Source organism: Silurus aristotelis (assembly GCF_946808225.1).
Source record: "Silurus aristotelis genome assembly, chromosome: 17".
Taxonomy (NCBI): Eukaryota; Metazoa; Chordata; class Actinopteri; order Siluriformes; family Siluridae; genus Silurus; species Silurus aristotelis.
Genome location: NC_139590.1, coordinates 15,031,607 through 15,055,392, shown reverse-complemented (window position 1 = coordinate 15,055,392; position 23,786 = coordinate 15,031,607). Strand labels below are relative to the sequence as shown.

At 40.1% G+C, this 23,786-nt stretch overlaps 1 protein-coding gene across 1 annotated transcript; it reads right to left on the bottom strand.

The window, feature by feature from the left end:
- usp36 (ubiquitin specific peptidase 36) lies at positions 1–23,535 on the bottom strand. The gene is made up of 21 exons (XM_083565781.1): positions 23,394–23,535; positions 15,722–15,980; positions 15,261–15,482; positions 14,783–14,893; positions 14,216–14,318; positions 14,028–14,095; positions 12,412–12,482; positions 12,225–12,307; positions 12,017–12,128; positions 11,798–11,938; positions 11,160–11,260; positions 10,938–11,073; positions 10,394–10,732; positions 8,571–8,804; positions 7,290–7,462; positions 6,333–7,013; positions 6,053–6,240; positions 3,808–3,993; positions 2,818–2,933; positions 2,588–2,728; positions 1–1,626 (listed from the first exon to the last, which is right to left on the bottom strand). The coding sequence occupies exons 2-20, from the start codon at positions 15,969–15,971 to the stop codon at positions 2,597–2,599; spliced, it is 3,447 nt and encodes a 1,148-aa protein (XP_083421907.1). The 5' UTR covers positions 15,972–15,980; positions 23,394–23,535; the 3' UTR covers positions 1–1,626; positions 2,588–2,596.
- Between the last annotated feature and the right edge of the window lie 251 nt (positions 23,536–23,786).

Sequence of the window (23,786 nt, the reverse complement as noted above, 5' to 3'; positions counted from 1 at the left end):
TTAAAATAAAAATCACAACTTTATTGCACCTGTATATTTATATTCATATAGTCTCAATATTGAACATTTCTTCTTAGTCTTGAAAGGGCATCATAAAGGTACAGAACCTGTGGTGTAAATGATAATGAATTTAAGATCAGTGTATTCTTCAGTATTGGCTCTACTGAAAAGATCAAAGTAACATTTTCTAACACTAACACATTCAACAGTGCTCACAGTTCTTATGTTCCTCCAGACGGGTGGTTCTGAGCAGCACTCCCACGTCTGTCCGCTGAGAAAATTCTACAGTTACAGTCCAAAAAAAACCTTTAATATATTAGGCTTCACTTGTGAAATACATGCGCATATAAATATGCGTCTCACTTAAATGATAAAGTAGATCTCTTTTAGGATCGTCTATTAGTTTCTTTTTTATTATTAATTCAAGGCAACCTTTTTCTAAAATGGAAGTATCTGGGGGAATTAATTTCTCGACTACAAGGACGTTTAAGGAAGTCACAAAGAGCACAAGTGGGACTGTACACAATGTTCTAATCGAGAAAGCTTCACATCTTACTCGCTATTAATCTGTGGCTAGGGCTCTGGAGTAAAATAAATCTATTTTGTTCTAAAGCATTATAGTACAATTCCAGAGAAATTTCACTCTGGATTTCGATTGATCTGTGAAAATGAGATGAAAGGGATATGTTTATACTGTAGGACAGGAATGGAAAGAAACATTTTTTTAAGACCTGTCTTGACTTGCATAGAGAGTAGAAACAGTGACATTGGCATGTAAAATGTGAAACACACTAGAACCTTCCATGCGGATTTCTTCGAGAAGGGGCACTGTTGACACAGCGTCTTCAGCGATGAAATGGATGGATATGTTTTTTTTTTTTAGATGAAAGCAGCCTGGCTTTTATGTTATACATGGACAGATTATTCATTCCATCTACGGGTAAAACATTAACGGTGCATCAAGCGTGTCATTTTTCTTTACACTAGGTAATAGATATTGGTTAAAATAAAACAAGAGGCAACCACGGTTTCAACAATATTTGATGCAACAAGCGGGATTCAGAGGGGACTCGATGGGACAAATTTTATAACAATAATAATAAAAAAAAAATTAAACAAGCTGGCCTTAGAATGCTAACATGAGGCAGATTTACTTAACTGGCCATTGGGATTACGTAATATATCATATCTGATAAATATTTTGTAAGATGGGAGGATAAATTCATTCTAAGAAAATGTTTTTCTTGTCAATAATATAGGCAGTAGTGTATTCCCAATTTTCAATACCCCAATAATAACAGCACCATTGACCATCACGCCATCAGTTTCCAAGGAATATTTACCTCCTTTCCTGGACACAGCAAGATACAGTACAGCATTTCATCATGGACTCCAGTTATATTTGGCTAAAACAGTTTATTATGGCGGTTTGAACCTGACGCCACGCCCTGCTCAAAACCAGAACCAATTTACTGGACTGCAGCCCATGCAGATGGCTTTGGTCTCTTAGCTTGATTCACTTCCCACATGAGCCTTGTGCATTTCTGGACCGTTCGCAGAGAGAACACGCAGCTTTTTCTTTTCCAATGAGGCGGTTTGACTCTGAACAGGATCCTTATCTCAAATCTGTAACAGACAGAGACAAAGCCGGTTATAAATATATCAAAGCCTTAAATGTTCTATTCTCAGATATGCCCTGATTGGGAAATACAGTGGGACCTTAATACTCGCGACATTGACACTCGCGACCTCGATCGTTCGCTACTTTTGTTCAACTGGCGGAAAATTTGACAGTTCGCGAGAAGTCTCGAAAAGCCGCGAGTGGCTCGAAAAGTTCGGAGTAACATTTCAAAACAAAGTTTGTACTAATAAATCAGAAAGCAGGTGCAAATGATAATCAATTTCATATGTAACCTTAAGAATAAGAAACCAGTGAGATGATGATAATAATAATAATAATAATAAATAAATCAATAAAAATAGAAAGAAACTAGTTAGCGCAGTTCTCCGTACGGGAAATACAATTTGTAGTGCGTTGTTTTGCGCATGTGCGAATTCGCGATTACTTCTGGTTTTACGGCAGTCTCACAATATCGATTCTTTTGGGTTTGCTTCAAGAATTTCTCTAAAAAAGGGAAAATCCAGACAACTCCACATATCGAGGGAGTGAATAATTGAAGGATGGAAGTAATAAAGCCAATTTGTTGAAGTATGCTGGAATTGAACATATCTTTACGAAATAAAATGTTAAATGTAAAACACGCATGATGAGCACAAATATCCATAAGCACACTATAAAAAACATATAGTGGAAGAGCTTCCCAGAAGAGGGGAGGGAATTATAAGAGCAAATTAGGACTAAATGCGAAATGCAAAGCTCAAAAATCACATACCATACTTATGACCAGGTGGCCCAATACTTTTGGCAATATAGTGTAGCTAAAAATAAATAAACACTTTCACAAAAAGAGACAGATTTGGGGATTTGATTCATTTGCTCCGAAATACATTAAGTTTTGCGGCCCGGTAACAAACACTGAGTGAAACGCAGGCTTGCTAGGCCAGGTCTGGACTCCACAACACTCACTCAAGTTTGTCAGTAGCGATGGCTCAAACTGTTCCTTCTTCCTCCCGGTGTGACGGACCACATGCTGCGCCGATCCTGGATCTTCTGGAAGACGTTATAACTTCTTCTCCTCTCTTTTTTAAACTTCTTTATCTTCTTTACCTATTGAAACGTATTAAAATAGGTTGTCACTTTCAAAACCCCACGACTGATCAAGCTGTCTGTAGATAAACTACGGGTAAAAACCTCACCTTTCCACTGTCAAACTCTTCATCCCATTCGTCAATTACTGTGTCGTGTTTGGCATCACGTGCATCCTGCATGGCATCTCTACTGATGACCGAGCGCTCTCCATCCCAACCGAAGACTAAAAAACAGCAACGTGTGTAAAAAGCTGTGCAGCTGTAAGGGCAGTGCTACACAACGCAGCTATGTTTCTTGGATTTACGGTAAAAACTCATCCTTGCGCTGAAGATTTTGCATTATTTTTAAACATTCCTGTTTTAATACATCAATATACAAATTTTTTTTTTCCCTCCTCCAGTTTATGAGTGAGGATGGGCATCTACCACACACTTAGCACAGCATTTATAATATATAATATATAACAAAAAAAAAAATATTTTTACATTTTTATAATTTAAAGACTTTATCTTCGAATTTTTAAAGGCTCTGGCAGGGAGGAGTTGGTGTTGGATCTATGATGATCTAAAATGTTGAACTATTCTATGAGTTGCTCAGGAGCTCCTGGTTCCTGACTGTTTAAGACTGTAGAAAGGACATGGTGGTTCTTAATCTCTGGTGTTTTGTATTGGTTTAATTATTTATAATCAGACTCTTGATGTCACCCAAATGAGGATGGGTTCCCCTTTTCAGACTGGTTCCTCTCAAGGTTTCTTCCTCATTCATCTAAGGAGTTTTTCCTTGCCACAGTCTAGGAACCGATCTACCTAATGCTATCTAATAGTAGCTAACAAGCTGAGTGGAATTCGTTGCTTCATTGCGATCGGGAACTTAATGTTATTTAATATTTCTGATCGACGGTTGAGTTGACATTTTGTTCATGGTTCTAAACGAGTAGAGTGCACTGAGGTGAATAGCATATTAATGCCAGAAGTAAGAGGTTTTCAATTTCTGATTACCTCATGCAAGTTCCAATCACATTTCTGGAACCTGTATAGCAAGTAAGATGTTCTACAAAAACAACCCGTGCACTTAACATGGCTGAGTGTTGACCTCACCTTCGGTTCCGTACGCTTTATCGGCGGCGTTCTTGAGCAGTTCCTCGACAACACTTGAGCTCTTCTTGCCGTCCCAGGCTGCAGAAGAAGGACGAGACGCTTTCCCGGACTCCTGCTCTGAAACAGCAGTGTCCCTACTGCGCTTATAACCGTCCTGTACATGGCTGTCCCACACCACCACTGCAGCTGGAGCAAGAGAACAGGAACATGTAGCGTTGGATTACTACCAAATACAAAAGTAACTATTCAAGAGATGCACACTTAATACACTTAATACTTCATTTAACATTCTCAGTTTAAATATAACAATCGCCTCTCCATGTTAGATGCCAACATAAAATAAAGCACTGGCTATGAAATATGCATTAGGTGTGGCAAACACACAAAATGTATGAACCAGATTATTATTATTATTAATAATTTTTTTTTAGACCATTCACTAGATATTACTAGCATGTCGAAACAATTCATTACAGCAGACCTGTTCAAACTACGGCCCGCGGGCCACATCCGGCCCTTTGTACGTCCCTGTCTGGCCCGTGTGAGGCCAATCATAAATTACAGGGATGCACCGAAAATTTTCGCCCAAAATACCTATATCACCGAAACAACACGGCAGAAACACAATTGTAATGACGCAATAAAAAAGCGCAGCAGCACACGGTTATCTGGATAAGAGCAACATGTCTGCGGTGTGCGGAAAGCGATTTGCAAAACATGCAATGCTGAAATTTCAAGAGGGGGTGTATCTGCAAAGAGTTTCTCCAAGTCGGGTTTAATTTATCACCTGAAATCCAAACATCCCGATTGCCATTCTAAATATGAGAAGAACGCGGCGCAGAAAAGTAAAGTAAATCCGAGCATGCGCACTCCGTCTGTAGAGGACGTTTTTGAAAAGGCAGGAAAGTTTTCCAGTGATGGTGCCAAGGCAAAAGGCATAACACAAAAAATTGTGGATTTCATTGCCTTAGATCAGTGGTCTCCAGTGGATCGACTGGTTGATCTTTGAAACATTCCCCGTGGATCCCGAAAATAATAATAATTACAATATAATATTCTTTATTACACGGTTTTTCTTAATGCTGTAGATTAGAACCTTCCATTCACTTGAATGGGCTTCCAAACGTTCAGCGGTCGATTATTTTCGTTTAACAGACCCGTTGCTAATAATAATTGACCGCTGCCTGTCTGTCAATACTATGAATGGTAACAAATAAATAACAATAATTTATAATAAATGGTCGCGGGGGCAGCAGTCTAAGCAGGCCCCCGCCCTCGACTGCTGCTCAATCCTCACAGCACCGTCCCTTACAGTCCCTCCTGCAGGTGGTGAGCCCACGGGAAGGCGGCCCCACGTCACTCCGACGTCACGGACCTTGATATTTCCCTCGTAAGGGACCCCCGGAGCATAGAGGGTTAAGGGCCTTGCTCAAGGGCCCAAGAGTGGCAGCTTGGCGATACCGGGGCTTGAACCCCAGACCTTCCGATCGGCAACCCAGCGCCTTAACCGCTGAAGCCACCACTCCCCCAGTGCCCAACTCATACGACACAATAGAAAATGTTTACCACTTTAGTGCTTTATGATAATATACAAACAAAAACCTCTTGCTAACATTTGCCAGCCTTCACAGGACCATTGTTCATCTTAGTACTATTAAAGCAAACAGACATGCTATTTGTAAGTTGCCCCAGTATACAGGGGCTTAATGTTCAATCATGATTGCTTTTAAAGCACCTTCGAATATTTAATTATTTCGCCAATGTTCCTTTGGGTAAACACAAATTTCGGTGAAGCTGCTTTGAGACAATGTCTGTTGTGAAAGGCGCTATTCAAATAAACTTGACAAATTTACCAAATTGGTCGGTGGCACATTTCTCAGAAGAAATATGCTGCTGTTCAAACCAGATTTCTTTGACAAATATTTTTTTCACCGCGTTGCACAATGCAGGCCTGTAGCTGTCTGTATGAGCTAACGAAACAGGACAACAGCACCTTCGGGAAGTTACTTGGTGCCATTAATTAGTGATCAATTATAATGTTTATTGTGTGTTTGGCTAGAGGACAATAAGATAAGATCATAATAAGATAAAATCAGTAATTAGTTTATATTTCCTCCCCCAATGTGACTCATCACGACCAAAACTCATGTAGACTGCATGTTTCGCACTTTACAGGAAATGGTCATCACTGGGGCTGTAACGATTCATGGGGTTCTTAGCAATACTGATGCTATATTATCGGTACCTGTGCTGGGCTTGCAGGTCTTCTCCAGCACCGCATGGTCGGTCTGACTGAGTGGTTCATCTCCAGCATTGTCTCCATTAGCATCCTCAGCCGCTCTCTGGTGTGCTTCTCTTTTGCTCTTCTTGGCTTTTTTCTTTGAGACAATCACATCCAGTGCCTCTGTGTGTAGGTGAGTCATCTCAGTCTTTCTATAAAGGGGAGAGGAGAAAGAAAGCGTTGAAAATCTGCTGGTTAGAGAAATAAATGGGAATTACTGTGGTGAAACTGGAAAACCACGAACCTTTCAGACACCTCATGCTTGATGCTTATGTCCAGCTTTTCTTTGTGCTTTTTCTTCTTCTTCTTCTTTTTAACAGTGTGGTCAGGATGGCTTTCCGGAGTCTTACACAACACTGGCTGAATTTGTTCTTGGGGTTGAGGTGGTTTCAGCTCTGGCGTCACTTGCTGTTTTGGCCTTTTTGAACTTCCCTCTGCGTTTATTCTCCACGTCTCTCCGAGGCTCCAGTCTTCATCCGGACCTGATGGCTCCAGGTGGGACCGCACGCCTTCTTTTTTAACTGTTGCGCTCTGGGTCTCCTCCTCTCGTTTCCTTTTCTTGCGCTTTTTTACCTTTTTCGTTTCAGCGGTGAGCTCTGGTACGAACTGCTGCGTTTTGGCAGGAAGCTCAGCAGTGGGCTTTTCCATTTCCGAAAGGCGCCGCTTCTTTTTCTTCTTCTTTAAGGATGGACTGGGGAATCCATCGGCAAGTCCTGTAGCCGATTCTGTGGTTTTCTGGCTCTGGGTTGGTCCGCATTTGCTGGCAGGGCAGGACAGAAGCTTGCTGACAGGTAAAGAAAGTGTGGGATTTGTCAAGGGGGAGCAGGAGGAGGAAAAGGAGGAGGAGGAAGGCTCCTTAAGCAAACTTGCATTTTTAAAGAGATGAGGTACATGCTGAGGCTGCGTGGCAGAGTGGAATGGAATCCTGGGAGAAGACAAAAAAAAATTCTAATTGTGCAATAACACGGGGAGAAAATGCACCACCTTCATCAAAACCGCAAATTCAAATATTAGATCAGATTTAACTTTGTCATTGTGCAACGTACATGTACGCAGCCAATGAAATGCAGTGGCCTATTTCCAATAAATAGCAGTAAATATGCTATAGAATCCAGCACAACACACAGCTGTATACACTTCCTCCAAACACCACTGAATGATGAAGTAGCGTAGATGAATATAAACGGCAAAATAATAATACCTGTGGTTTTGGGAAGGTAAGGTGGGGGTCAGAGGGTGAAGTAGAGCTGAATGCGAAGGGTCACGGGACTGATGATGCAATGAAGAGGACGGAGCCTCAGTGCTGCGACTGCTGCTGTTGTTGTTGCTGCTGCTGCTGCTCGGGCTCCGGCTGGGGCTGGGACTGGGACTGGCCTGCAGTTATTGACATAAATAAAAACTTGGTGGTGGAAAAAAAAGAAACAAATTAAAGAAAATAAATAAAAAAAAATGAACCATAGCCAAACAAATGTGACGAAGATAAAAGGTATAAAAAACCATGGACGAAAAATCAGAAGCAAAACACAAACAAAAATTGGAAAGGGGGAGGGGGGGATTGAAAAGAGGGAGCGATGGCAGAGAAGAATTACAAATGGTTAGAAAGAAAGAATCTGAAATCAAAGGAAGACAACAAAATTCTAAAATGGACAGTAGTGCCAACCTTGGACAACGAGTATCAACACAAGAGAAGACACTTAGAGATTTACTGCTGCACAGCAACGCAACCAAACAGAAAAACTCGGTCACAAATATATGCTGGAAAAAAATGAAGGGGCAGGCAGCAGGCACAAAACAAATACAAATACAGAACACATCCTAGGATATAGTGTGATCTGAAACACCGTCACCATACGACTCCCAATCTACATAAATGAAATTCTTTATTTATGAATTACTCGCATTTGTTCACCCTTACACTTTTGTGCTGGTTTTTCCCAACTGCTGCATAATGTTTTTGTGAATATGTTTTTGCTTATCTTTTTAAGATCGACGGAAATTAATCCATTGGTTCTGGGGAGCCCCGGTGGACTAAGTATTACTCTCTGGCAGCATTGAACTGCTTTACAAAATGCTTTTGTAATGCCTCATGCTAACGATGTGTAGATATTCAGTCAAGATTTTATTCTAGCGAAGAAAAAAAAAAAAAAAAAAAAACTATACGTCTCTATAGAAGAAACGTACACATTTGTGTTTTATTCGAAATGCTTAAATTGGATTTTGATAGTATTAGCTAAGTACACGCATGCTGGCATATCTCTGATTGTTTATAAAAAACTGCTAGATGTATTATATGGATTTATCAAAAGAGAAAAACGCTACTAAGATACCAAAATTCACCAGGCTTGATAACAGGAATACGTGCCTCCATACTGTATAAGTTTTGGCCATTAATCATTTATCAGACCACATCGTTTAGCCGGGGCCAATTCCCCAACTATTCCAAACATCTAACTGTGGGAGAGAAATGAGAACTGGAATTCACCTTCTTGGCAGACAGTGCCAGTCTCTTGGCAGGAGGGGGCGACATGGTGCTGGTTTGTTCGGATGCAATATTGCTGAGGGCGGGAGGTTTCAGCTTGGACGACTTCTGATCCTCAGCAGCGAGCCGCTCTGCGCTTTTAGCCGGAGACGATGTTCTGTTTACGATGCTCTTGGCGGCAGTGGCCATGTCTCCCGCGGGAGCACTTCTGGTGCCAATCGAATCCTGACGATCAGACTTGAGGAGTAAAGTTTGGGTAAATAAATATATAAATGAATAAATGCTGTGCTGTTGCCAATTAGAGATCACAGCTGCCACAGCAACATGCCCCTATGATAATACAATTCAAAAACCTTTCCTACTGCAAACCACATCGCAATATGTGAAATTAGCATATATTAAAGAAACATTTAAGGTGAAATGAAAACGAAATAATAGGTATTCCAAAAGCTTATTTAAATGAACACAAATTATATAAAAAAAAACAACAAAAAAAAACAAACAACAACAAAAAACCTGTTCTCCCCAGTTTTTTAGGATCCCATGTACCTGCAGTTTTATTCTCTCCTGGTTAAAAATATCATGTTTGCACCTTTGACAAGAACAGCTGCACATCTTTCAGCTTCGAGTTGTGGCGTTCTCTCCTCGCAAGTGAATCTGGAGTCATGCTGGCATCATCGTTTTCACTTAACGGCTCTTTAAATGTAACGCGCTGTGTGCTGTGTTCATATTCCCGATTGTCTAGCCGCCGTGCGAGCCAATTAATACATCTAGTAAACAAAGCTCCTACTGATCGCCAGATGTCCTTGGTTCATGTTTGTCATGCAGCAGGTGGCAGAATTCAGAAACGAGTTTTAACACAGAACTAAGTAAAAAAAAAAAAAAAAAACCCCAGCAACAACAAACTATCAAATTAAAGTCAGTTTTTTGTGATGGGCAATAAAACACAGTAAAACCCGGTTGTACGAGCATAATTCGTTCTCGAAAATTGCTCGTAGGTGCATTTGCTCGTACGTTTGAACTGATTTACCCCATAGTAATTAATGTAAAAGTGATTTAATCCGTTCCGAGATCTCATTCGATCGCTTATTTCTGCACTTAAAAAGTATTTGTAGCCTATTTTAACAAACAAATAAACCGCAAATGACCGTAATGTAAAAATTATTTAACACTTACTCATGTGATAGTGGTTGATTGCGAGTGTGAAACACACACCACGCTCATAACCTCCTCGGTTTCCATGGTAATTCTATTTACTTTCGTTTTCACAGCACCATCACTGATTTTCTTGGGAGACATTTTTCAAGATTTCTAGTGAAATAAAAATATAAAACTAAAAAAAGTAAAGTTTTTGCTGCACTGAACAACGAGAGCGACCGAGTGATACGTCATCAACTAAGAGACTGATGCGACCCTCCGCCGAAAGCGGGGAACCGGCAGCGTGGGTTTGCTCGTGCCTTCAAAATTTGCTCGTGAAATAGGGTAAAAAGCAAGGTATCTCCGTTTGCTCGTACTATAGGTTGCTCGTACAACGGGGTTTTACTGTATAGAAAGAAGAAAAAAATTGCCAGTCGGCAGTTTATTAGTTGAGCCTACTACAAATTTAAAAAGAAATCGCCCAGAATCATAATCTGCTTGCCAATAATGAGGAACTGGGAACTGCATTGATGACAAAGTCAAACCATGCAGCTCCAGAAACCATCAAAACAAGTCAGTGGGTATGCGTAAGCCACAATATCACAAAGTACAAACAGCAAAATGCAAGCCAAAGCAATCAGTTTTAATCCTAACATCTTGAACTTGGAGCAAGAAAGAGATGAAAATACCTTGGACTCGGATGAAGTGTCCGCTGACGAGGACTCTGACGCGAGGGACTTGAGTGAGGTAGACACTGCCAGGCTCCGCCCCTCGCCGCTGCTCCCTTTTTCCTGGTCAGACTTAGTGACCCCATTGGACGGGGGAGAAAGGTTAGTGCGGCTTTGTGGCTGAGCAGGAGGCTTTTTCAGCTTCTTGATGGGCTCTTCAATGAGCGATGGGCCACCTGGGACTCTTGGTGTACCGTTAGCCAGTTTGGGTGACTGGATGCCCGAGCCGTTTCGGGAGACTGGGATACCCAGTCCTCCGTCCACAGACTGGATCTTCCTCAGCTGAGCGGTGTCCACCTTCTGCAGACAGCAGACGGAAGAAAATCTAAATTCATTTGACCAGGAATTGATAAGAAAGCTGCTGCTGATTCCACCTCCTGCCTTTTAATCAATGCCAATGTCTTTACGCCATACAACAGTGGGTAGAGTTGGTAAGGAGGTAATATGGTCTTATATATTACATACTGTATAGTGCGATATCCTACTGGTCATGATGATTGTGTACCTTGGTGATCTGTGGAGAGGACAAAGGCCCATTGAGTGGGATTTTCTTCAGCTGCTCAGGGGTCATGTTACTCCTTCCAGAATGCAGCAAGTTCTGCTTTAAACTTAAACTGTCTGTGTTCTTCTTTTCAGGAATCCTAAAGCACAGGGATTCTTGGTTAAACATCGCTTCTACAGTCAGCACATAATCGAAGATGAACTTTATTCCGTTTTGTTGTTTTACCTCAAGTAAAAGAGGACGTAAGCCTGCTGATTAAGCACAACCTTGATGTTACTGGAATGTACCATTGAATCGTTCATCTGGTACCACTGCCCGTTGCTGGCCTATGGAAAATGAATGGAAGATGAAGGTTAGTCAAAATGACTTCGAAAGTATGATAGATAGTGACAGAAAAGACAAAGAATGGTGACCTATTACTCGCCTGAAAAGACACATATACACAAAAGTATTGGCACACCAAACTGTTCCCACAGTTGGAAGCACACGATTGTATAGGGCCTTTGCCTGTGGCAGAATAACGTTTTTCCCTTCACTTAAACTTGGAAACCCAACCCTGTTTCAGCATGATAATTGGGTTACATAGGTAACTCATCAGCATGACTCCTCACCCTAAATGAGTACCTGACATTACTAACACCTTTGTGGCTGAATCTTCCCAGATGAGTAGGAGTTTATTCCTACAGTAAAAAGGCACTAAATGTGGAATGAGATGTTCAAAAAGCTACAAACATTTGCTCAAATAATGTACATCTCACAAAATGATTCATATGATGACTTGATTTAAAAGCTAGTAAATTGGCTTTCAGTAGAGCTGAGAAAAGACTGCAGCTTATGTATTTACAAATCCATAAGACACTCACCTTTACATAACAATAATAGTGACCAGCATGACAGCTGTACCCAGAGTGCACCAGGACTGCATAAAGCCCATACATCACAGGGTCTCCTGAGTTTTGAGACATGTATGGACGAATGTTCAGGAACTCTGGGTAACCGACATCCTGAGGGGTGAAAATGATCGGTTAAAATCGCAATCCACAGACACGACCAACGAAATCTGTTCAGAGAATGCTGTTTACCTTGGTAATCTTTCCTCCGCTGAAGTTGGCGAAGCGCTTGAGGGAAAGCGTGAGTACGTTTGATGTCCGATGAACTGTGAACCGTTTTGTTGCCGGCACTTTCTTCTTACACCTAGAAAATCACCAAATGCCAATTTAGAAAGGAATTTCTTTTTAAAACATATTAAGAAAAAAAATACATATAAAATATTCGGAACAGACGACTTACTTGGCACACATGTAGGCGTTCTCACCACTCAAAACATCCGGCTTCACAAACAGCTCCAGCGCACGAACGATATTGGCTGCTTGCTGATGGTGAAAAGACGCACAAAGAAAATTTGAATTGAGCTTCGAACCAGAATTCATAACCACATTATTACACACGTACAAACGCACATGTACAGGGAACTCACCCGAATCTCAACAGCTATGTCCAGGTATGGGTCATAGGTGTCTGATACACTTTTACAAATGGAACACTTCACTAAAAAGATCGAATGATAGAGATAAAGGGAAAATGGGAGGGGGAGAAAAAGAAAGAAAAAAAAACGCATTCATTAATTCATCGTTTTGAAGTATTTAATAAAATATACGGCGGTAAGATTGCATGCAATTACCACACTAGAACATTGGATACAGCTAGGATTAAAATCTGGTTTCCTCATGAAGGAAAAATTAACAACGCTTTAACACATTCTGCGCCAGTGCAGCTTCAAATGCATGCATCTGAACAATTCAATCACACGTCCCTGTTTAATTTTACATTTTATGTATACACATTCGGAAAAATTACAAATGTAAATATCCCCAAGTAAATAAATTATATATATATATATATATATATATATATATATATATATATATATATATATATATATATATATATATATATATATATATATATATATATATATAGAGTGTGTGTGTGCCAACAGTGCAATTTAACTCCATGCTGGTGCATGCTAGTGGATCGGACACCTTGATATATAAATGCGAAACATATACAGACTGAACTGATATTTAAAATAGTTACATTCATAAGAAAGTTGTGGTGCGTCGAGACCACTGTCCCGCTTCTGCTTGTCTATTGGCTCAAGTTTGCAGATTCACAAGTCAAATAGACGTCATAATATCTGCGTGACCAGTACGAGAAATCATAATGTACAAATAATTCATACCGAGCACACACATGCATCTTTCGCATACCTTATCTTTAATTACTTTTAGTGTAATGGTATTTTATGGATTTTGTTTACATTTAGGCAGACTTCTGTTTTGGACTCGCTGTAACAAAAGCTCAGAATTCAGATACGATAAAGCTGAGCGGTCTTAAATATCTGTGACTATTTAAGTATTGTATAGAAATTATAAGTATAGCAAAAAATATTTTTAAAAAAGTTATCCTGACCTCAGGTTTTTGTATTAACACAATAATTTGAAAGTACTTTCGGAATGAAACTGAGTTTTAAAAGTCAACATGATTCACAGTGTTAATGTTTGCATGAGTCTTGTCTTCCAGCATGCGGATGCCAATCAGGCAGTCCTGTTACCGGTAAAAACAGGAATTTTCCGCTTCTAGTGAGAGTTCCACTCGGGGGAAGCAATATTTCACAACACAATTAGTCAATTGAACAGGGTGGGGATAAGAGTGTTTTGTCACATTACACTTTTAGGCAGCATGAAGCATTAAAGGCAGATTTCCTCTATAATCATATTAATTACAGTTCAAACACAATGGATTTATTATATGATCGTTAAGCACCTGAGAAAATACAGACTATAATTTTGAGGACATCGAGATGTAAAGATGAGCCTTTACAGAATCATATATTAAAATAATTCCACAGATGGGGACTTTTGAATAGAAAGGATCTTAAACTGGTTCATCGTTGAATGGATATGATTACGCGACGTTCGTTGTTTACTTCCAATGCACTTCGAACGGATCAGATGCTACTCCACTATATTTATCAGCATCGCCTTATGATCACACTGGAAATAATTGTGAGTGTGGTTGGTCAGGTTTTACCTCTTGACCTCAGGTAACCCCCAAAGATCTGGTGAACCAGTGTGGTGGCCTGCGTCTGCCTGTCCAACCTGACAAGCAACGAACACCAAGTTCACTGCTGTGCATGAACAAATGAACTGATTTGATTTTTTTATTTTTTTTTTAATGGTAGGATCAAGTGAGAGGACATTGATTGGTGTGGATCTTACTTTGGGTAACCGTTAAGGCAGGCTTTCTGCATGGCATCGATGGTGTAGCGCAAAAACTCATGGGCGTCCTCCTGGCTGCCAAACCGGAAGTGACGAGCAATTTCTTCAAGAAAATGCACATTGCACAAATAAACAATCGGGTTCACGAAATAGCAATAAAAAAATAAAAGGCTCAATGGCTTTAAAAAAAAAAATTAAATATTACCAAAGCATTTATCTCTTTAAAGCTGCATGAGAATGTCCATTAGTAAAAGCGCTATACAAATAAAACTGAATTGAATTAAAGGCTTTTAAAGGAGAAAGATTCTTGCATAACATTAGTCAATGCTCTGAGCGAGAGTGAAAGAGAGCCGGAACAATCCAGACTTTCTCACCAAACCGTAATATCTCAGAAAGGAGCTCAAGCTAATGACTAAACCCTTAGTCAGTGAGAACTGTCCGACTTCTGCGTGCAAGTGCACACACGTTCTTGATACAGCTGAGTCACTAAGGTGAATCATGTTTGGGTTTTTTTGCAACCCAAGTGCAACATCAGCTTACAGCTCATGCCCCTGTCACACGTCTTACTTTTCAAGTCACGGATAAATGATACAGGCTTGATGGCGTTGCCGGTGTTGGCGAAGGCTTGGATGATATGATTCTGCATGATGCAGATCATGCAGAAACCTGTCTGGTGACCTGGTGAAGAAATAAAGAAAAAGATAAACACCTAGACAACAATTAGAATTCTTGTTTTTTTTATATATATATATATTGCAGAGTAAATAGAATCATGCCCAAATCAACCACAAGACGCATCAGTAACGAATAGAATAAAAAAAATAAATAATAAGTCTATAAAACTATGTGGTCAGTTTATTATTGTATCTATCTATCTAGCGTGCATGTCCAATCCATTATGTAGAACAAATTACTTTGATAATCGGATTGTTGCTAGGCACATACATATACAAATCACTTTAATATAAACCTCCAATTTACAGATGTACAGATTGGGTTCATCGCACCCAATAAAATGAATGGCTTTGTATTGTCCTGTACTTACAGGAGCGGCTGTGTTCTTTGGACAGCAGGTAGTTGGCGAGTGGTGGTGTGTATGTGAGACACTGCACGGTGGAGTTCAGAAAGCATGTGTTGCCCAGGTTGTGGAGGCCCGCTCCTACCCGGTACACTCGTTCCCATTTCATGGAGAGTTTGTTCCCTGGAAAGAGCAGCTTCTGAGGTGCTGGGATGCCATCACCTTGACCTCCACTGAGGCTTTCAGAGCCTGCGGAAACACCCAACACACAAGAGCATGCTGTTTATAGAAACAAAAAGCGCATACTGTATGACGGCAGTTCCCGGACACGGTGGCAGTATATATTCAAGATCTACGAGCATACATGGTGGATATTGCTGTATACGGAAATATGTTTTAATTGACTAAATTTTGCTGGTCCAAGTTACAGCTGGAGTGCACACACTGATCATGTTAAACGGTGAACTGTGAACGGGGCGTGATCTCACCTTGCCTCTTGATTGGCATGGGCTCGGCCGATCTCTGCATGCCGCCATCGGTTTTAGGGTTCAGAATCACATACTTGGTCTTGAGCGACTCCAGCTGGTAGCTGAAGCCTTTAGAAGCTGGCTCGAACTCGATCTTCTGCAGCAGCACCTTCTTGGCTGAGGAGGAGAGCAGCTTGTTCAGGTCTCCCTCGTCGGCAGAGTCCTTGCGGCCCGGCTTCAGGGCCTCCTTCAGTTTGTCCACTATGGGCATCGCGCATCACTGAAAGATCACACGCTCACAGGTTAATTTCTCATTTCCAATTTTATGACTAATAAAATACCTCTAATGCCTTTCATTTAATCACTAATAATTAAGACTGGGCCTTGTAATTTGGATGACCTCATTCCCGTTTGACGCAAGTGGTGTCCTTGGTGATAATTCTGGGGTTCAGCAGTCGACTCCAACGCTCATAAAATGCAAATGGTAAAGTCAGACTATGCCTTCGCCAGTGGGTATCCTCCGCGATAGCAATGAGCTGAATCAGAACTAACATGAACCTAGTTATAGAGTTTAATGTGATGCGTGTGATCTGCCGTGAGTCGCCCTGACCACTCTAACGGTAATTCGTTGAGGGTTAAGAAGTCACGATATCTGCATGTATACATCATTTTATTGTTTTATCTTTGTGAAAGCACAGCGACGGACAGGAGCCACAGCCAAACAAAACAAATCAAGGGCAGTAGTATCGAGCTAAAATATTGAGAAAGAAAAATAAGCTTGATAAAAAAACAAAAACAATCTTCAATATTCAACGAAATGATTCTAAATCTGATTCATCCTGCAGAATACCATGTGCACATTTTAGAAACGCACGACTCTGCCGACCAGTCAGCGTTCACATCAAGAATAGATAACGCAGAGGCTGAGTGTCTTGTGCTTTTTAGAAATCTATTGTGTCTGCATGCCACGTTTACCCATAATCCTCTGCTTTATGAAACCAAAAGCTTCCAATAGTATAAACCAGCCCTAAGGCATTTTCCAATTTAGTGGAAGGCGAGTGAGAATAACTAATTTATCCTTGTTTCTGGATGTTGCATCACTGCCATTGTTCTAGTTAACTTGTTCGAGATAGTTAGTAAAAGAAAAGGTGCTACAAATCAAACGTTTTGGATCGGTGTCGCACAAAGCACGCAGGAAGTGTGGTCAGCACGTGATGAGATAAACGCAATAAGATTACGTCAGAGCGCCCAGGTGGTGCATATTTCAATAGCTATCGATCAGGAATAGAAGACAGTCGTCTCATAGTTGATAAAACTAATAAGAAAAATCGGATCAAATCAGGCTTTACATGCAAACTGTCAGCCGGCACTCACTCTCTCTGCATTATGCGTGTTTCGAAAGCACTTTATATTAGTTAGTCCTCTCGAACGACACGGAACAAGTTGAAAGTCTTGTGGGGACAGAGGGGTGATCTGCAGTGTGCTAGAAAACACAGGCTTACTCATCATCAGCTGTGCTGCTGACGCACACAAGCAGGCCGCACATGCATCAAAGCGCACAAGGACAGCCTAACCTTCACATACTCCTCCAGATGCATGGTTTTGCTGCACACGACCACAAGTCAGTGCCATTTTCTTGTCTTTGTCAGCATTTGGCTTCAGCTGATGAGCTCAAATACAAATCAAGGCTGAACCAGAACACTTTAAATCCAAACAGGGTGCAAATCAGGACCCGGGAAGAAAAAAAAAAGAGAGAGAGAGAGAGACCTCGATATTTGACTGGCGAAAGCTGAATTTCCACTATGATCGCAGGAGGGTGTTGTAGCGTATATAGAAGTGAAGTATATATATTTTTCATTATATAGAAAACCGGAAAACGGAGCTCGGTTTAGGTAAACCCGTCTCCAGTGTAGCTGCCGATTCTTGTTCTTTGCAGGCAGGAGAGAAAGCAGAGGTGCCCCAAGGGTTGATAACTTGTGCTTTTCTGCACAACATGGTTGAAAAGAGTGGCTATTTGAGTTACCACAGCATTGCTTTCAAATCAAACCGGTCTTTCCATGGCCACAGACCTGCTCAGTGGATCGTTTCTGCACCATTCGGTCAACAACTACTTGCTGTGTGTGGAAATACAAGCAGCTATTATAATAATGAAACAAGCCAATCTGGTTCCACAAAACCCTATTTCCCCAATTACAAATGACATGAAACTGAACATCCCGAGCCATATCCGTATGGTTTTATGCACTATCCAGCTGCCACATGATTAAATTACTGGTTGCAAAGATTCATAAATTAATGTACTTTGTGATCATATGCATTTCAACAGCTTTGAACAGAAAAAGGCTATTTTTACATTCTCACACAAGACATTTTATATGAAAAACGATATCTTGGTTTATAGTACTTTTGAAATGCACCAAATTCCAACAGTTAAAGTAGATTGCAAAAATTCAAACGCTGTATGTGACTGAGACATGTTTACAAAAGTATTTGTGTTTGATTTGTGGCAGCATTTCCTCGAAATGTGACTCACTATGCTTTCCCCCCACAAAAAAAAAAATGAAATTGACATACTTTCTGTCTCATTTCTAAACCGTGTGAATTTGTGTAAGCTACTTGGCGAACTTGACATGAACAAAAAAATTATACGCCGCTTGAAGCAAATGATGTTTTTTTTTAATGCAATGCTGCTTCTTTCCCCATTCAGGTTAATTGGCTTTTTCACCGGCGAGTCTGTTCACGTTCAGGCTGAATGCTCCTGGTGTACGAGTCGCCTGTTGCAAGAGAAATCAATCCTCATTCCATGTGTTCATTAAAACAACAATCTTAACAGTGTGTAATGGATTTATTTGTTTAGAGATAAATGGAATTTGACCGACCGCCTGCAATTGTGTGAGTGGAAACAAACCACTGACGTTTAAAGTATTTTAATATCTGCTTCGAGTTCAGAGAGAACAGAATGCTGACTGGTTTGGGGGCTTTTCGGATTATTACATTCTTCCAATACATTTTTTATTGGCACGGTTACACTAAATGGCTTCAAATTAGTTATTTTTTTGTTAACCACCACCTCGAGTGAAATTGAATATATTACAGTGTCAACCAACTAAGACTCAATTCTCTTCAGTTTGTCAGCAGACTTGCCAGAAATAAATAACCACAATGTCCCAGTATTTTTCACGTTACTTGACTGTAATAGCAGCCTCTTCTTTTCAAAAATTTACACATTTTAAATGTATGACTTTAGGGGGTTCATGGCTTGCTGTGGCTTTTGGTATAGTACAGCTGAGCCCAGCTTCATATATTCACTGTATGGCTCATCTGCCACGTTCCGCTTCAAGCTAAACTTTTCTGTGCCACCCTTTGCATATTATGTTGTTTTGAACAGTGCTTGCTTCTTTTGTCCCCCCTCAAAGCACGCACACACAGTAGTTCTGGGTGGATAACTCTCATCTTGTCAACAATAAAAGCAGATTATTTGGGGTAGTGGTAAATCTGAATGTAAAAGGCTGATTCAGAACAAGAGCCGAAATGATTCCTTGAGTGATTGGAACCGATACCATAAGTGACTAATTGCCAGCCTCAAAATATAGGAATTAAAAACAATATTATTTTAAAAATAGAATTCATATCTTAATACCTTTGTATAAAACTGTAACAAAAAAAAACTACAAGGAACATGTTACATTTTGATATGAGGGGAAAAAGTATATGGATTACTGAAATAATACAATGAAAATACTAAAATCTTATCTTTTAAATGAAATCAGAATTTCTCAAAATGTAACAAAAAAATCTGCCAGGAACAAGGGATACATTTTGACTCTGAAGAAGAAAAAGGAAAAGATTTTTTAACGGCTTCGCTGCAATTTGGGAAGCAACGAGGTGAACTTGGGCACAGCAGCGTAGGAAATAAATTCAGCAAAATTATGATATCGTACCTTTGAAATATGATGTATAACAATATTTTTTTTTTAGTACAGGTATACCACGCTTGCCTTTTCAGAACATTACAAAACCTCATGCTTTAATGGTAAACAGACCTCAACAGCACACAAACGACTGAGTTTAGGTTCATTCTGTTTACTGGCTTTTACATTTTTGGCCAACTTTTGACTACGGGGTACAAAATCATCAGTCCGTATTAAACAAATAATGTAAAACAGATTTTTCCCGCTATTTTGAATCTGAACTTTTTTCTACTGACAGCTCCATACTACTTTTTGCCGAAAAGTACAACAAACAACAGCTAAATAAATGAAGTTTTTAATAACTTGGATAATACTATTTCTGTGTTCCAGTATGCTGATTTATTTATATATATATATATATATATATATATATATATATATATATATATATATATATATATATATATATATATATATATATACACATACACACACACACACACAATTACGTGCATGCTGCAAATTCTTAAACAGAAAAATGTTTAAAAAATTATAATATATATATATATATATATATATATCGACATTTAAATTAAGTAGCACTTACACACCTACACTAATGACTTGAACTATAAACACACCCACAAGCATAGAAGTCATTCCGCTGCTAAGCAAGTAAAAGCGTTTGTATTACTTTTGAATGTTGACATCGTTTATTGCAGCCATGCAATGATGAACATCCACATATTCATGTAAAACCAGCCAGCACCAAAACGTAGTTCTACCGAAAACATGCCTGCTCAACTCTCCAACAACTGCCTTAAAAGCACAGACCATTATCATGAACGGACTTCTTGATGAAATGCTGGGAGGTGTACAATTTTCCTCCATGAGCCCTGCTTACCCATGATCACTTTCTATGTGAGGTATAAACCAGAACTTTGTAATCAGCCTCAAGACATTCGTGTTTGAAAAGGTTTGTAACAGCTGTAGTTTGGAATTCCCAGTTTATCAGGACGTACTTATTAAACATTTACAAGATGGACTGTGGTGTATATCTGCTGTGTGCCAGAGTTTCTATGATAGGCCCTGGAAACTCAGCTAGTGAAAAGATAATCACATAGCTGAACAATAAAGAGCACTTGGGTGCAAAAAGAATTTGTACATTCTGTATGCCTGCAGATTCAAGTCCTTGAGTTAAGGTGCTTCCATCATTGCAAATATTGGCATAATACACGTACACTAAAATAAGAAAAAAGCGAACCCGAGCTAAAACTACAGGAATTTCTTTTAAACGTTAAATCGACTCCTCTGTAAAGGATAACCCCTAATACTTTCCATAAGTACCAAGTACTTTCCTCCAATTTTCTCCCTTATTTTAGTCTTCACGAATTCACACCCACCATTATGTGCTTCCTCGTCTGAGCCATTCAAAGCCAGCTTTCCACCGCAGACCAGCATCACACACAGAAAAAAAGCACTTTGTCCACCTATTGCATGCACAACCCCATAAATGCCCACTATCTCTAATGCCACTGTTATAAATTGTGGAGAGAATATGCCATCCCATTCACCCAGACAGCACTGCCAAATTAGCTCTCTTGGAAACCCCGACCAGCTTCTGGAATTCAACCTCAATCTTGCACGCCTCAAACGCATTTATTACATTTTAAAGGATTTCAAAATAATGTTATGGTTAACAGTGAATAATTTATGCACCAAGAATCCATTTATTTGTTGGAAAAAAATTAAGCTAATGGGCCTGTCGCTGCTTCTCCTATTACACCCAAACGATCAAAAGTACAGCTTATAGACAGGATGCTACGCCACATGAGCGACGAAAATGATGCTACGCCACATAAGAAGTGGTTTCGCTTTTCACTGTCATAGCCATGTTTTCACGTCTTCGCTCCTGTAATTGCTTTATGACTTGGCAATGTAAATCATGGACAACCGAGTTGAGTTTTTGCACCAATGGAGGGTGCACCAGTGTGTTCCTATCGCACACGGATGGATATCAGCTTTGAAATGAGCTTGCGCTCGTAGGGCAGCTTCACACCACAATTTGACCTGATTACAAATCTAAAGAGAGAAGACAAGTCTGTGTGTAGATTACAAAACGACTAAGAGCTGGACATAACGATAATTCTACCGCAACATATCAATGGTTGCGTGGCTATTATTGTAAAATGGCAAATTACTTCGTTTACACATTTTCCGAGTCCACTTACTAATGACCCGTGTGAGAAGACACATCCAGGGACATTCATCCTAAACAGCCTTTACTGAATGACATGTCTCTCCCACTCTTCGTTTTTAAATGTTTTCCCTAAATAAAACCTGAGTGTTCAATAAGTGTTTCTTTCCCAAAGACGACAACACGTAAAGAGGAAGGGGAAGTTGTGTAGTATGATCTTGGTGCTTTAATAAACAACTAAAGGCACATGGATGGATGGATGGATCTCTGTCTTCTCATGAAATGGCCCAGATCTAATCACCAATGTCCTTCATTTATATCTATAGTCAATCCTTAATGCTTTTTATCTCCTAAAACAGTCCAATACACGAAAATGAAAGATTTTTCAATTCAGATTAATGATGTAATGCAGATTTAAATCGATTTTTTTTTGTCAGCTCCACTACCGACACCATAGTTACTGTATAAAGAGCACGTGTGAGGAAAAAACACAGCCGTGAACAGCTGGGATCTTTATACAATCTCTAAAATGAGATTTGGAGCAAAACTTGGAAAGAATAAAAGAAAGAAAATTTTAAGTCGTTGTGTAGCTGAAGGTCGAGTTTGGCCACGTAGAGACAGAACCGCGTGTGTGTGTGTGTGTGTGTGTGTGTGTGTGTGTGTAGCTCTGCTAGCATTCAATCATGTCTACCTCCAATACTACACAACGAGGAAAACAACTAGATACCAAAAAAACCCTAATATTTTACGTCATCTTATGTCAAAACCTTTTTAAATAATTTGTATTTATGCCTATTTGGGATAACACACACACACACACACACTAGTGAAACATGTGCTGCTACATAACACTCAGCTCTGGTTAGCTTTTTATTCATAGCTATCATTATTGTGAATATAAATACACGATTGCTTAAGATAAATAGAACATTTTATTAAGAAATAAACAGATATAAACATGAAAACAGTGTAACGTATACACGACGTTTGCAGGCTGACTAGCGGGCACGTTAGTCACGCAGTATGCCACGCGCTAAGCTAACCGGCTAACACGAGATAGCAGATTAAGCACATGGCAATGTTGATGTTGGTTGTTCGGGTTTTTTTGTTGTTTTTTTAAAGAAACAAAAAAGGTCTGAAGATGTAAAAGAAAGCGCGATTTCATCCAGCATGCAGATTGAGTAAAGTATGTATCGCTAATTATGGTTAAGTGCTCGGTGCAGCTCGTTGACGCGGGCTAAGGGACACGCCGACGGGGTTCGGACATGGCACCAACGCGAGCCGGATCGGATTTATAAACCACCAGAAAGGCTCGATTCGCTTTTTCTTTTTTAAATTCGCTACATTGATGATTGCTGCACCGACACAATGCGACGGTGTAGAAGTTCAGAAGCTCACTCTTTCCCAATTCTCCTTCTCACTGGCCTGCTACCTCACTGGAAATCAGGCGCTGCGCTTCGTTTCGCTTCACCCCGCTGCAGCACCATCACCGCCCTGAGCTCTACTCCTCTGATTCACACACAATCCGCACACGACACTCCTAAGATCCAACCTCATACGTTACATAAACATGTACCACACATACCCGTGCGTGACTGTCTGCAGCCTGCGATCTAGTTCTCTACTGAGGTGCCTCGGTTACCGCGCAGTCCTTCATTTTGTTCCGTTCTCTCTCCCCGTGCTGCATTACTGGAAGGCGTGGCTACGGGTAATAGACAGGAACCGAGAGCCAATCAGAAACAAGAGAACCATTGACGACACGTTTCATTCACACGGTAAGCGACCAATCAGGACGCAGGAGAAAGGTGTCTTTCTACCAAGCGCTTTAATCGCGTTATGTTGTTTACTATGGCTGAAAGAAACTGCCATGTTTAAGACTCTGAGCATGTCAATGCAGTGTTGGGATTAAAGAAAAGGGAAATGAAACAGAAATGTGAAGAGATACTTATTAAAACTTAAAGATAAGTATGAATAGATC

Excerpts from the sequence above, each read along its gene's own strand:
- usp36 (XM_083565781.1), bottom strand. The coding sequence starts at position 15,971 with ATGCCCATAGTGGACAAACTGAAGGAGGCCCTGAAGCCGGGCCGCAAG. Across the intron at positions 7,463-8,570 it reads TGGCACTGTCTGCCAAGAAG|GCCAGTCCCAGTCCCAGCCC; the intron begins GTGAATTCCAGT and ends CAATAACTGCAG. Across the intron at positions 2,934-3,807 it reads TAAAGCGTACGGAACCGAAG|TCTTCGGTTGGGATGGAGAG; the intron begins GTGAGGTCAACA and ends GCTGTTTTTTAG.